Below are 14,216 nucleotides of genomic sequence, written 5' to 3'. Positions count from 1 at the left end.
ACTTCTGAAGCAACTACTGATGATGCTCTTATGGCACTTATTTAATGACTGTTTTGTACTTTGCTATGTATCTCACATCTCCTCGATACTTCCACCTATCTCCTAATACCCATTATATATCTGGTAGCCCTTTGCTTCTCTGCAAATGAGGAAATTCCAAACCCACCTCCTCCTCCTTTCCCCCAGCCGTCATGCTACCCCAGAATAACTTTTTCTCATGCAAATAGGGTAGAAGATGGGGATAAGAAAGGGGATCAAGATTAAGCTTGTTACAGGAATATCATCCTGTATGTATTCAATATTTCACTTTCTTAGACTTCCCTGTTCAGTTTTCCTTAATGACTTTGACTTTTGTTCTTCAAGTGCAAATACAAAACTAGACATTTAAAATTCAAAACACTGTGGCAATTTTCACCAAGACTTTATTATGACACATCAGCAGGGATTTAGATTAGACAAATGCTTGCATCATTGTTTTACTTTCATGGCTCCATTATTTCCCATCTCACCTACCACGATCCAGTTCTGAAAGCAGGTTTTAGAGTTCCTTGAGAGATTTCATGTTCTGTATGCTGCCTTTTGTATACAATAGATATTTCAGTCTGTCCGAGTAAGTAAAACTCCACCTGGAAAAGCAGATACACTATGTGGCAAATAATAAAAAAGAGATATTTAATACTAAATTTCTGAAGTAGCCTATGTGCTACACAAGGTTAAATAACTTCAAAGCCAAAACCAAAAATGATCGCACCCAAAGTCAAAACCAAAATTCATCTGCACCACTGCTCCTTGTACTTGCTCTCTCTCTGCTTTTTAACCGCAACATGTCCATGACGCTGCGTGCGTATATGTCTCGCAAATTAACATTGATATTTGAATCGCTGGATGAGTTCTTCATGAGTTTCTTTAAAGCTTCACGCTGCCGAAGAGCAGCTTCTTTTATCTTCAGTGTAAAATAACAGGCAGAAAAACGGTCATTTATTATAGCTATTGGCAAAGCCAAAACCAGTATTCCTGATAGTATACACATAAAGGCTACTACCTTACCAATGGTAGTGTCTGGTCTAATGTCACCATAACCAACTGTTGTCATGGAAGTTGTTGCCCACCACCAAGCACCAGGGACACTTGTGAAAGTTGTGCCTGGCACACCTTGCTCAACAAAGTACTCCACAGTGGAAAATATAGAGATTCCTACTGAGAGGAAAAGAAGCAGAAGGCCAACCTCCTCATAGCACTGAGCAATAGTCATCCCAAGAGACCGCAAGCCTGAAAGACAAGAAATGCTGTCAGTGGGTTGATTCATGTAGCTGTCATTATATCTTTGCAAAACATTTCTTACTTAAAGGCTGACTGCTTTATATTTTCATTCAATGCTGATGAACATGTCTTGAGAATCACAGACTCGGTAAGATTAGAGAAGACCTCCAAGGTCATTGAATCCAACCGTAAACTGAATGCCAGCTTGTCAATTAAACCACAGCACTAAGTGACACATCCAGCTGTTTCATGAACACTTCCAGGATTGTGACTCTATCACCTCCCTGGGCAGCCCATTTCAAAGCTTAACCACCCTTTCCATGAAGAAATTTTTCTTTATGTCCAACCTGAATCTTCCCAGCACAGCCTGAGGCTGTTTTCTTTTTTCTTGTTGCTTGATGCTTGGGAGGAGAGGCTGACCCCACCTGGCTACACCCTCCTTTCAGGTAGGAGGTAGAGAGCAGTAAGGTTCCCCCTGAGCCTCCTTTTCTCCAGGCTGAACAACCCCAGCTCCCTCAGCCACTCCTCATATGATTTACTCTCTCGATCCTCCACCAGTTTTGTTGCTCTTCTCTGGACATGCTCCAGCACCTCAATGTCTTTCTTGAAGTGAGGGGTCCAGAAATGGACACAGGATTTGAGGCCTCCCAGTGCTGAGTACAGGGTGATAAATAGTTTCCTAGTCCATTTGGCCACCCTATCTAGGTTATGATGCCATTGGCCTTTGTGGACACTTGGGCACAGCTGGCTCATCACACCCAGATCCTTTTCCACTGGGCAGCTTTCAGCCACTCTTCCCTCAGCCTGTTGCACTGCAACAAGGGGTTGTTGTGATGCAAGTGCAGAACCCAGCACTTGGCTTTAAGGAACTTCATACTGTTGGTCTCAGCCCATCTATCCAGCCTACCCAGATCCTTTTGCAGAACCCTCCTATATCCTCCAGCAGATCAAAACCTCCACCCAACTTAGTGTCATCTACAAACTGACTAAAGGGTACAACCCAATCCCCTCACTCAGCTCATCAATAAAGATATTTCACAGGACTGGCCCCAGTACTGAGCCTTGAGGACTCCACTAGTCACTGGCCACCAACTGGATGTGGCACCATACACTAACATTCCCCAGAGCCAGTCCTCCAGCCAGTTTTTACCCCAGCAAAGAGTGCATCTGTTCAGGCCACGGGCCTCTCCAGTTTCTCCAGCAGAATGCTGTGGGAGACAGTGTCAAAGATTTTATCACATTCCAGGTAGACAACATTCATAACCTTTCCCTCATCCACTAGGCAGGTGATGTAGTCATAAAAGAGCAGGATGATCAAGCCTTGGCTGAACTGTCCTTAAACCCACAGCTGGGCCTGATCCCCTGGTTGTCCTGTACATGCCATGTGATCACACTCAAGATCATCTACTCCATAATCTTCCCCAGCACCAAGATGAGGGCTGTAGTTCCTTGGATTCTTCTTCTGACCCTTCTTGTAGATGGGCATTACATTTGCTAACTTCCAGTTACCTGGGACCTCCCTGGTTAACAAAGGCCAATCATAAATGATGGCAAGCATCTTCGTAAGCTTTCCCACCAGCTCCCTCATCACCCTAGGAAGAATCCCATGTGGCCCCATAGACCTGTGAGTGTCTAAGTGGCACAGCAGGTGACTAACTACATCCTCTTGGATTGCAGGGGCTCTATTCTGCTTCCCATCCCTGTCTACCAGCTCAGGGGGCTGTTGCCATGAGAATATCCACTCTCTCTGTTATCAATGAGGCAAGGAAGAGATTAAGTACTCCAGCCTTCTCCTCATCCTTGGTGATAATGTTACCCTCACCCCCAACCAATAAAAGGCAGAGATTTTCCTTGGCCCTCTTTTCGTTGGTAATGTACTTCTAAACCCACTTTTTACTACCTTTCACACTGGTGGCCAGATTGAGTTCTAGCTGAGCTTTTGCTTTTCTGATCTTCTCTCTACCTAATGAAATCCTTGTACTCTTCCTGAGTTCCTCTCCTTCTTCCCAAAGTCATAAACTCTCTCTTCTTATCTGAATTCTGGCAGAAGCTCCCTGTTCGTCCAGGCTGCTCTTCTTCCTCGTTGGCTTGTCTATAGGCACATAGGTACCTTCTGCTCCCAAGCATTTAAGATTTCTTTCTAAAAGTATGTCCAGCCATTCTGGAGCTCTCTGTTTTTAAGGGCTGTTTCCCAAGGGACTCTCTGAACCAGTGTCCTGAACAGGCCAAATCCTGCCTGTTGGAAATCCATGTGAGAGGTTTTGTTGACCTCTTTCCTCACTTCACCATGAATTGGAAAGATTCTTATTTCATGGTCACCATCCTCATGATGGCCTCTGACCACCACATCTCTCACCAGTGCTTCTGTTGGTCTAATGAGGCACTGACCCTGGTAGGCTATAACGAGGTGCTGCTCTAAACAGAAGCTGGGGAAAAGTGATTTACAGAAATCACTTTTTCTGTAATTTACAGGAATAGATCACAACATCAGACTGAACATCTGACATCATCAGTATTTTCTTAATACAGAGTATAGGAATTCTCCTTACTTATCATATGAACTTTGTACACATATAATTTAGACAAAATAAACTATCTCAATGTATTAATTTGCTGTAAGAGAAGATATAGCACCACTCTAAACTACTTTAAAGCACACAAAAATATATATACTTGGAGACTGAATATGCCAAGCCTCTGTTTTCCAGCCACTGTCCTATTTTGCTCTTGGACCAAGGAGCCCTTAGTTATCAAATTTGTGTTGCTATGTGAGTACTTAGACCCTGTGAGTTCATGGGTCCCATGTCGGGCAATTCCCTGAGGGCTCCCCTGGCAGGGGGAAACCCTCTTGAAGCAGTTCTTTGTTAGGAAAAGCAGACACACAGGATTTTTTCAGTCTTCAGGTTCTTGTTTTATTGTTATCTTATCAAGACTTCAGCACACTGTCTGCACTCAGACCTTACATGCATGAAAACAGCACAAAATGGCTAACAAACTCACACCACAAGGTCTTTTAAAGTCTAATCTAAAACTAAACTACCCAATTAAGGAGTGACACCTAGATTATTTCCCTTTCTAACCCAATAACTGATCCCTAAAGGCCCGCAATGTAGATTTTTCTGCCTAATTACAAGATACCACCCAAACCCAAGAAGAAGAAGGAAGAAGAAAAAAGAAAGGAACCCAAGACAACACTCTGCATCCTCCATAATGCATCTATCTACCATATGCTAAAAATCCTAAAATCTAAATTTCGCACCCATGTGACATACTAAACTACTCTCTACAATCTATTTCACACTTTTGTGGTCTCTGGTTTACTTTGAGGCTTAGGAGGCCTTCTCCATGAATGAGGGTCAAAGTCAGTGTTTTCCTGGGAGTCAGAGCACCCCAGGGCAGACAGGGGGATATCCCCCTTGCCCTGGGTTTCCACAAGATCCCAGTTCAGTTCACTCAATAACTTTTTCTTTAAGGACTGCTTTCAATCCTTTTATAGCTGTCACAGACTCTCTTAGACCCTTCTTCCCTCCCCCAAAAGCCCTATCACAACCTTGTATCTGTAGACATCAAAACAAATGGTCTTCCAATAATGTTGCACTTGTGCCAAACTCAAGATAGCCAAGCCTCTCAATGCAAGCATGGAATCCTGTTGACTATGTACTGTGTGTCAAGCACCAACATCTACAACAGTACTGCATCAGTTCTTTTGCCCATGAGCTGCACAGGGAGTTCAGGACCACTCTCTGTAACCCCCTATATTCCTCTTAGAGCTACTGCTTCAAGGCTAGACTGCCCCACAAAAGCAAGCAGGAAAGTAAATCCAAAAATAGTGCAATGGATAAATATTGCACACATAAAGAAAGAAGGAAGATAACAGGGTACCAATTCAACTGAGACACATAGGAGACTGAAATTATCTTTTGAATTACTTTGGAATAGTTTTTAATACTGTTCTTTTAAAATGTGAGATGTTTTCTCTAAAAAATGAGAAAAACATAATGCTTATCTATTACCCTTCATGGGTATACTTCTCACTAAACTAGTGTTTGCAAAACAGCTTCCTGAGGCTCTCCCTCTGCTTGCAGACTTCGTGTGCTCGTTAGTGTTATAGGCAATTTGATTCTTCAACAGTCAAACTACAAGATGTTAACATTCCTTGCTTTTGGCTCTTTCTTTTCCCCTGCAGGTCTAATGGGTTTTAGAAGTTTTATGTACAGCAAAAACTGGAAGTACACAGTAGAGTTTGGAGGCAATGTTGGGGTTTTCTTCCAATGCTAGCTGTTATGAACTCCAGTAAAGCACTTTCCCATATTCAGATCTTATATTACTATAACTATGATCTGTAGAGTGTTTATTACAATGACATAGATTAAATCTTTAACACAAGGAGAATAAGGTATATCAGTGCAATCTTTTCTCTGTAAATATGACTGCTTTCATATTTTGGAAATACTTATATCAGCAGTACAAAAGCTCTGTGAGATAATTGCAAGGACTCAGTTCAAATTCTCATCTTCCAAGGAAGCTACTATGAGCCCTTGCCCTGTAAAACTTTGTACTGAACAAGGCAGAAGAGTAAGTCCTTTCAGATGAGCTAGGAAGAAGGTACAATTTAAAATTAATCCTGTAGCACTTCCTTTGAAAGCATAAATGAGTATTATAAAAGCCAGGGTTTGTACCTGATGATGAGTCTTGAGAGTATTATAGCTAAAATAAAAAGCAAATACATTAAAAAGCAAATAGATTAAAATAAGGAGGAAAAGAACAGTAACTGTTGACTCTTTGTATCACAATGATGACATTCTAACTTCCTATGGTTAGTTATACTAACTGTTCAGGGTCTGATTTTTTTCTTCTTATTCTTAGTTCCAGTATACTCATCTAAAATTAAGATATAATTCTTCATGTCTTTAGATCAAGGCAGGAGACATTTCTAGGAAAATTTATGAATCGGAGAAGGTACTGGACTCTGCAGCTCATTCTAAGGGGAATCAGTTGGTGTAATGACATGTATAAAGTATACTACTACATTACTTTGTACCTTTTAAAAATGTCTCTGAGTCCTGGCACATGGCCAAACTAGGGCTGTTCCAGCACAGACACCTCAGCAAGTCTTACAGCTTCTCATGAGAACTCCTTGCCAGGAGCTCTGACAGCTTGGTTACTCATGCTTGAAAGGTGCTAAGGTGCTGTAACAGAGTTGGTGTGAGGCTGGCAAGCAGCCCCAGCCCTGGTAGGAGGAAGAGGAAGCATTTCTGCCATGCAGGTCAAGTTCAATCTCTCTTTTGTCCAAAGTGACTTGGCAATACAAGCTGATATTCAGGAGCTTCAGTTTACACAGCATTTAAATAACCCTTAAGTTTTGACACAAAAAGTGCTTAAGTTTCAACTTTTCATGACTCTAGAGGCACAACGGCCTTAAACATGCTATGGTCTTCTCTCAAATATATGCTCATTGCCTTTGCAAGCAAGATGCTTATACCCTACTTCTCAAGAAGTCCCTCTGTCTGTATGTACCTCCCAGAGCAGACCAGCAAGGCTTCCCTGAAAACATGGTCCCAGGGGAAGGCAACAGCCGAGGAGCATCTGAGAACATGACAAATGCAGTTTCAGTTCTCTTCTATTCTTGAAGTCACTAAAATACATATTTTTCCTATATCAGAGGAGTCTTGCCCTCTATCTACATATTTTATGGACAGAGGTACTACTGATTTCTCAGTGGTTCCTTGATGAAGTATAGTACTTTGCATAAGTAACTGCACACTCACACCAGTCTAGCCTGAGTGTTTTTAAGACCACATCCACCCAGTCAGCTGGCTTCAGCTTCCAAAGGAGTAGAAATTACTTTTTACATTTTTTATTTTCATTCTTGTTCCACAGAAAGGGTTAAGTTGCTATTTCTTGAAAGTGAAGAAAATAACTGATGTTTTTTCACCTCACTCATCCCTGCCCCTGACAGCAGGGCCAGGCTGCTGTTGTGATCCCAGCTTTGCTATGGCTCCATAAACAGCCACAGAGATGTTCTTGTGGCTGTGAACACCCCTACTTGGTGAAACAGAAGCTGCTGCCTGCAGACACAAATCTTCTGCTGTTTTATCCATCTTGCCACCAAAACAAGTGAGCAGTGCCTGAAGCTCTGTCTGGTCTGAGAGTGTAGGAGTTGGAGAGAAGCCTCACTGGAAGGCTCCTCTCAGATCCAAGGCAAGAGAGCAGAAGAGCTCCAAGAGCCACCCCTGAACACTGAGGTTTATCAGGACTGCCTAGGTATGTGCAAGATGGATGGTCTCTATGCATGATACATATGGGGCTCATCTTGTATTAGGAGCTGTGGTAAAGGATGTATTTAGAAGCACATTAACAAACTTCTTCGGACAGGAGATCAGAACAGTGAGTTTCTACATTTAAATCATACAGATTTGATTTAGCATTCTGGAACTAAGTAGGCAGCAACTGACCTACCAAATAAGCAACACAATGGTGGTAACACTGCTCCAAGTGGTTTAAATTGATACATATATTGCTTCTTGCACCTCGAAACTGGCAATTTGATTCCAGTAAAAAGAAGACAGCACACCTCCACATCATGATACTACATTTTTATGTAATTAATTCACTTTTACCTAAAATAGTACTATTGAATTCAATGTCACTCAATGTGATGTAAACTGTGGTAAATACTGAATAATTAAATTAAGAATATATAAACCTAAGTGTTTAGACCACCCTTGAAAGTAAGTATACCTGAAGTTAGCAGTTATACAAATATCTCAAACATCTGATTTCAAGTTTGACAGAGCCACAAAACTGAGTGACAGAATGAACACATTCAATAAACTGCAATAAACTGGAAACTTAACTTAAATCAACATACTTTTGGAAGACCATTTTATTAGCACAAAAGTGCCCTGATGCGATAAAATCTTTCTTATTTTCAAAACGCAGAGAGGATGCCATTCACATTACAACTTCTATCAAAAGTGGGTAAAAGCATTGCAAAACACCTCTACCAAACCCTACAAAACTTGTAATGAAGCAAAACACATTGCCAGACTGAATAATTATAAACTTCCTCTCAACCACTTTCTAAGGGACTGTTGTGCATCAGTATAGGCATAATCTAGGGTAGACAGTAAGATTAAGATACTTCCCAAACCACTATGATTATGCTTATGATTATGAGTAGTATCAAAGCTAGTCCCTGCCATTGGCAGGCAGGTTTGCTACCCTTCAGTGGTAACAAAAATAAGACTGATTCTGCTGCTGTGAGCACACTGTAACTCCTGCTGAAATTGGGCCAGTTCACAGAGAGGGCTCTCCAAAAATATGGACAGGCATCAGACCATTCCTGCTTCATGGCTGGAAATCCTGAAAGGGCACATTGGATGCATTTCAAGAAAAATCATCACTGTCTTCAGAACAGCTAATATTGCAGGATAGAGATCATTATTTACAATTAGGATTTAATTTTTCAAAGCTACTAGTGTTGGCTGAACATTTCTCCTGTAAAATTCAGCACCATGTTCTCCACTGATTTAGGTGGGTACATAATCAAACCATTTTGAAAATGCCAAGACAGTTTTTATTCTTTCATAGAGCCAGGCATGCACATGCCATGAAATAGTAATAAAATCAGAGGAAATGCAAGAGGAAATTCAACACTTTCCAATAATTTCCAGCTTCCTCTGATAAATTCCCACTGGAAAATGCTAACTTTTATGCCTTCCTTTCACCAGAGAGAGCAAACAAGATGGCTCACAGAAATGCATTTCACCTTCCAACCCATCCCTGCTTGCTGTTCATTCATCTGTCAGGAATGCCAGGGCACTAAGGGCCCCAGACCACTTGGTGAACGTTGACTGAACCTGGCACTGCTGCTCTGCATTGCACCCAGGTCCCCCTGCCTAAGCAGCCCCTGATGGGCTCCATATACCACTGGAATACCAGTGGGTTCAATAGGGACAGAGAGCCCCTCAACCCATCACCAGAAAAGGTTCTAAACAGTTTCCTTGAAACATTCTCCACTGCGGTTGTTTTCAGGATCTATGACATGGACAAAATCATGACATAATTCTTTGCATATGCTTTTAAACAAACTAAATTGTGACAGCTGTCATTAGTGGGCCTTGGAACATACAAAAAGTCTGGGCTGATGATCTCTGCTTCTTCCCTAATAAAATCAACACATATGTATGTTTTAAAATGTATCACATTATGAGTGACTGGTGGATGATTTACAGCATGCAACACTGAAGTCTGTTTATGTAAATGTTCAATGCAAACAACATACAAGGCTTTATGAAGAGCTAAAATTTTTTGAAGAAGGCCCTTGTCACTCAATTCTAACATGTAAAAGTAAGATTTTCAAAAGCCATTACTGCTAACAGATTGTGCCATGCAATGTGCACCAAAAATGGAGGACTGTGCCCAGGGACAAGTGTTGCAGGCAGTGAAATTGAGAAGTATCATAGCCATGGCCAAATATACCTGTTGAATGTCTTCCCAGCTTCAACATCCGCAGGGCTCTGAGAAGTCTCAGCACTTGGACAATGCGCCCCACATTCTCCAGTTCTTGGGAGCTCTCACCACCACACAGGCTCTCTACCAACAGGGTGATGTAGAAAGGCAAAATAGCAAGGAGGTCTATGATGTTTGCCACGCTCCTTAGGAAGCGGCACCGATCTCGTGCACACAGGAGCCTCAGGACAAACTCCGCTGTGAACCATGCAATGCACAGGTACTCTAGGGCATCCAGCAGTGGTGGAGCCAGCCAGCTAAGCTCTACTGAAATCAAGGCCATGTTGGCAATTGACACAACAACAAAAACCATGGACAAGGTTCCAAACGTCCTGGCTGCTGCAGAGGAGCCAGGCTTTTCCAAAACTTCCCAAAGTTTCTGTCTGACATTGGGACAGAGGCTACCAGAAAAATCCTCTTCTTCATCTTGGGCATCCAGCTCTTCTGCATCTTTCTTGATGTCTAAGGCTTCACTCAGCTCCTTCCTCCTGAAGTACCTGCCCAGGAACACCCCCCAAGATATTTTAAATACCAATAGGCAGATTGGTATACCGTCTTATCATTTACCATGCAAGTCAGAAGAATACACATTAAAGTTTACCTTATGTGAACTCAGAAAACCTTAATATTGAGCATATGGCTTATATTGTTGAGCCCCTGCAGCATATTTGCATTCATTGATATACTTCTATTACCCATTTCATATCAGTGACACATTCTATAAGCAGAGTAATTTTACTGATAGCGATTTATTTATACGGATCATGTTGACCACAGTAGGATCTGCACCACGACTAACATGAATTCTTAGAAGCAATCCTGGCACAACCAGATTCTCTGTTTTTAAACAGTTCTCAATTTGTTTACTTGTATGCCATTTTTATTACACTGGTCCATATTTGCAATAGTAAAACTGAAGGCATAATTAAAGCCACGCAGTTCATGGGTGAACTTCTGATCAATACACACTAAGATGACTAAGATACACACTAAAGTATCTTTCTTTAGGTAAATGGGCTCTCACACGAAGTGGACAAGCATTGGTATTAAGTAAAACTAACAGACTGTAAATATATAGAGTATTTTGTCAGAGTAAGAGTATATTTAAAGTGGTATTTTGTCAATCACTAGCATACTCAAAGTACACTAAAAAAACCACCTTTTTCTTTCATATCTTTCTTTTTGACTGCTGCAAAGCTCAAGCCTTAGACAAAGGTGTTGTGCAATTTTGCCTTCAATACAGTTAGTCCTGTATATGTCAAAAAGGCCTGTAGCTCCATGTATCACTAAAGTAGTAGGAGCATTCAGTTACACCTACCAGAGAAGGAAGAAAGGGATGAAAACTAGGCTCCAATTTTCTCATCTGAAGAACTGAACCATACTAGGGTAGGATATCTCTAATATCCTTTGAGATGCTATTACTTCTTTCTTTCTAATAATTTGACATAACTGCTATGGCTAAATAGCAGTTACACTCGTTAGAAAATTCATTTCTTCAATACTAGAAAACCCAAACCAGTAACATTGAATATGGTGGGAAATTAACTGTAAATAGAATTAACAGCAACATCCTGGGGGTGGTTCAGTCAAAACCCACCTCGTTCCTAAACTGCCTGTTATAATTTGTCTCCAGCGAGCCATGTTCCCGCTGTTGCTGCCCCCTCCCTGTAAGCTGCTACATCCACGTGCAATGCTTCCTTTCATGGCTCCTCCTGGAGCCATGCCACCCACACTCAGCCTGGCAGGTGACCAGCCCCCCTTCTGCCTCTCCAGCTTGGATTTGGAAATCCTTCAAAATTAAAGTGCAGGTGGGCAGGATCCAAATCCTCCCATCACTGTGCCTGACTCCACATCTAATCCCTCTATGATAACCTCAAACTGAATGACTGAAGGGACATCTCTCCTTTCACAACCTTTTCATCTCTGGTATTGTCCTTTTCAACATTCTGAGCTTCCAGGGCCAGTTTGAAGCCACTACAGGACATCCCAGACCCTGTTCCTGTTGCTGTCTCACTATCTTGACTTCACTAGCAACCTTTCCCACAGTAAATGGTAGCTGTGACCTCACCCAACACATCCCCCATGTCTGACACCCACCCACTGCTAGAGCAGCACTTGGGGCCCAACTCACACAACTTTTCCTGTTACCTCATCTATCCCCACTGCTGGATATCCCACCTGAGGGTCCCTGAATGCAAGTCAATGTGGAACTCATCTAGCCCACAATCCACAAGATGAGGAAGCCTCCTCTTCCCACAACTCACCGGTCTCTGCAGCAGGAATCAATGCTGAGCTCATCCAAACCCCAGTACTGGATCTCTTGCAGGAAAGAGAGTGCACAAAGCTGCTCCATCACATGCAGCCTCCCTGTCTGGTAGTAATTCAGGATGTAGTGAAATGCCTGTGAGCTCCGGTCAAAGAAGTACTCATTCTCCACAAGGTTGGCATCATCACAAAGCTCAAGGAGGCCAGAAGCCACATCCCGGGCAGCAGAGACCACTACTGCCAGTTTGCCAAGACGGGTGTCAGGGTAGCAAGACAAAGTTTGCTGGGACATCACAAAGCGGCTGCCTCCTACATTGATAGTAAAGCAGTCCAGAGAAGGGATGACCTTCTGGAGCAGGGGACCCTGCTCTTCCTCACTGGAGAAAACACTGGACTCCAGCGAACCCAGGGATGTGCTACTCCCTGGTTCCTCCAAGGATGCTTGGGAAGAAAGAGACATGCAGCAGGGAGGCGACTTCATCCTGTAGCTGCCAGCAGCAGCCCACACTCTCCAGGATCAAAATCCCAACACGGCTGCAAAGGCGGCTGGCCCGCCTGCGGGGCGGCCGGGCCAGGCTCGGAGTGCTGCCTCTGGCTACCGTCCCAGGGACACCGCACCGTTCCCGCTGCCTCCGGGCGGTGCCTGGAGCTGGGCGGAGGTCAGGCGGGTGCTGCACAGCCCAGCGCCGCCCGCACCCGCGAGGATGCAGAAGGAGCCACGGTACCTGAGGCGGCGTCACCTCGTGCTGTCCGCGCCGGCACCATCCGCCCGCGACGGCCCCTCCGCTTCAGCGCTCATCTCCAGCCGCTGGGTCGGGGCAGGGGAAACCCACCGGGACGACACAACACGGAACACCGGCTTCAGCGGCGACTCCGGGCAGCGCCCCGACAGTAGCCCTGGGGGCCGCTGGCCAGCCCGTCCCCTCCCGCCCCGCGCTCGCACTTCGGCCGGGGCTGCTGCGGCCGGAGCCGAGCCCCGCGCCGGGGCAGCCGCCGCCAACAGAGCGCCTGGGCAGGGCTGCCGCCGCCCCCGGCCGCTCCCCGCCCCCGGCCCGCCTCACCTGCCCGCCGCCCGGCTGTGCCGCCCCCGGCCGGCTGCCTCCGCTCGCTCCCCCGGCTCCAAACCTCCGGGCAGCGCCAGCGCCTCTCCATGGCGGGTCATGTGCTGCGGGGGGCAGGCGGCAGCGGGGGGCGCGGGCTGGGCCGGGCGGGGCCGCGCCCTCCCCCCGCGGGGCCGAGCCGCGCCCGCCCCGCCCCGCCCGGAGCCGCGGGGCCCGGCAGCCGCAGGTGCGGCGGGGGTGCCCTGTACCCCCACCGGGCCCTGCCTCCGGGACAGCCCGGCGCTTGTAAACTTCCCCGAGGCAGTTCGCAGGGCGGTTCGGAAGCTGGCCCTCCGCAATGTATGTAACCCCAAACGTGTCGCTAAGCGGGTAACGTGTCCTCACTCAGACTGCTCAAGTCTGAAGTCACTCCCGTAAAGAAGTCACTGTAAATCAATGGGCGTGAGCGAGCCTTTTTTAACCGAGCTGCACTCAGCCTGCTTTCAAAAATACTCTGGAATCTCTTCGTTACCGTCCTGTGCTGACTTTGTAGGTCCTCAGTTCAACAATGCAAAAATTTAGTTCACTCTCCTCATTATATTTCCTTTTCTCCTATGAAGCAGTTATTTCTAACAAATACTTGCTTTGGAAATTCGTGCTTTCTGCTGCTTCTGACTCCTTGTGAGGGTGGGCAGCTGCCGATATTGCAGTGGAACCTCCCAGGAGGGGAAATTGTGGAGTATGAAGAATGTGGCGTTCTGTGTCATGCCACCAGCATCATGTGACATCCCACCAGCTTTTTATCCCACATCACTTGTTGCATACAGCTGTGTCCAGTTATGCACGTTTCTGACATTTACTTCAGGGAGGTCTCATGGAGTTTCATCTTTTGGGTACTGGTAATCCATATTTCAAATGAAGCTGAGCTGAATATTTACCATATTGCAGAATTGCAACACCCACAGCAACCTCTCTACTCAGCACTTGCTGGCATAGAAATCTGCTTAAGTGGCTGTTGGCAAAAAAATACACAGATCAGAGAGAATCCAATGGAGAATAGCAAGGGTGGAGTTTGGAAGTCATGGCCCAGGAAGAAAACACAGAGTGGGATAGCTGCAGTGGAAGGGAGTGAGCATT

General features: G+C 44.8%; 1 protein-coding gene across 1 annotated transcript; it reads right to left on the bottom strand.

Moving 5' to 3' along the window:
- Positions 1-404: 404 nt before the first annotated feature.
- On the bottom strand, positions 405-13,137 carry KCNV1 (potassium voltage-gated channel modifier subfamily V member 1). Its single transcript, XM_068182778.1, has 3 exons — positions 12,039-13,137; positions 9,745-10,271; positions 405-1,269 (listed from the first exon to the last, which is right to left on the bottom strand). Exons 1-3 carry the CDS (start codon positions 12,518-12,520, stop codon positions 758-760), a joined length of 1,521 nt encoding a protein of 506 aa, XP_068038879.1. The 5' UTR covers positions 12,521-13,137; the 3' UTR covers positions 405-757.
- Between the last annotated feature and the right edge of the window lie 1,079 nt (positions 13,138-14,216).

This window comes from Anomalospiza imberbis, chromosome 1 (assembly GCF_031753505.1).
Source record: "Anomalospiza imberbis isolate Cuckoo-Finch-1a 21T00152 chromosome 1, ASM3175350v1, whole genome shotgun sequence".
NCBI classification, from domain to species: domain Eukaryota; kingdom Metazoa; phylum Chordata; class Aves; order Passeriformes; family Viduidae; genus Anomalospiza; species Anomalospiza imberbis.
Note: the sequence above shows the minus strand (reverse complement) of the source record. Positions and strands in the feature narration are given on the sequence as shown.

Bases quoted from the DNA above. Each gene is read 5' to 3' on its own strand.
- KCNV1 (XM_068182778.1), bottom strand. From the start codon at position 12,520: ATGAAGTCGCCTCCCTGCTGCATGTCTCTTTCTTCCCAAGCATCCTTG. The intron at 10,272-12,038 runs GTGAGTTGTGGG...GTTCCTGGGCAG, and splicing joins GATTCCTGCTGCAGAGACCG to GTACTTCAGGAGGAAGGAGC. The intron at 1,270-9,744 runs GTATATTTGGCC...CTTGTCTTTCAG, and splicing joins GCTGGGAAGACATTCAACAG to GCTTGCGGTCTCTTGGGATG.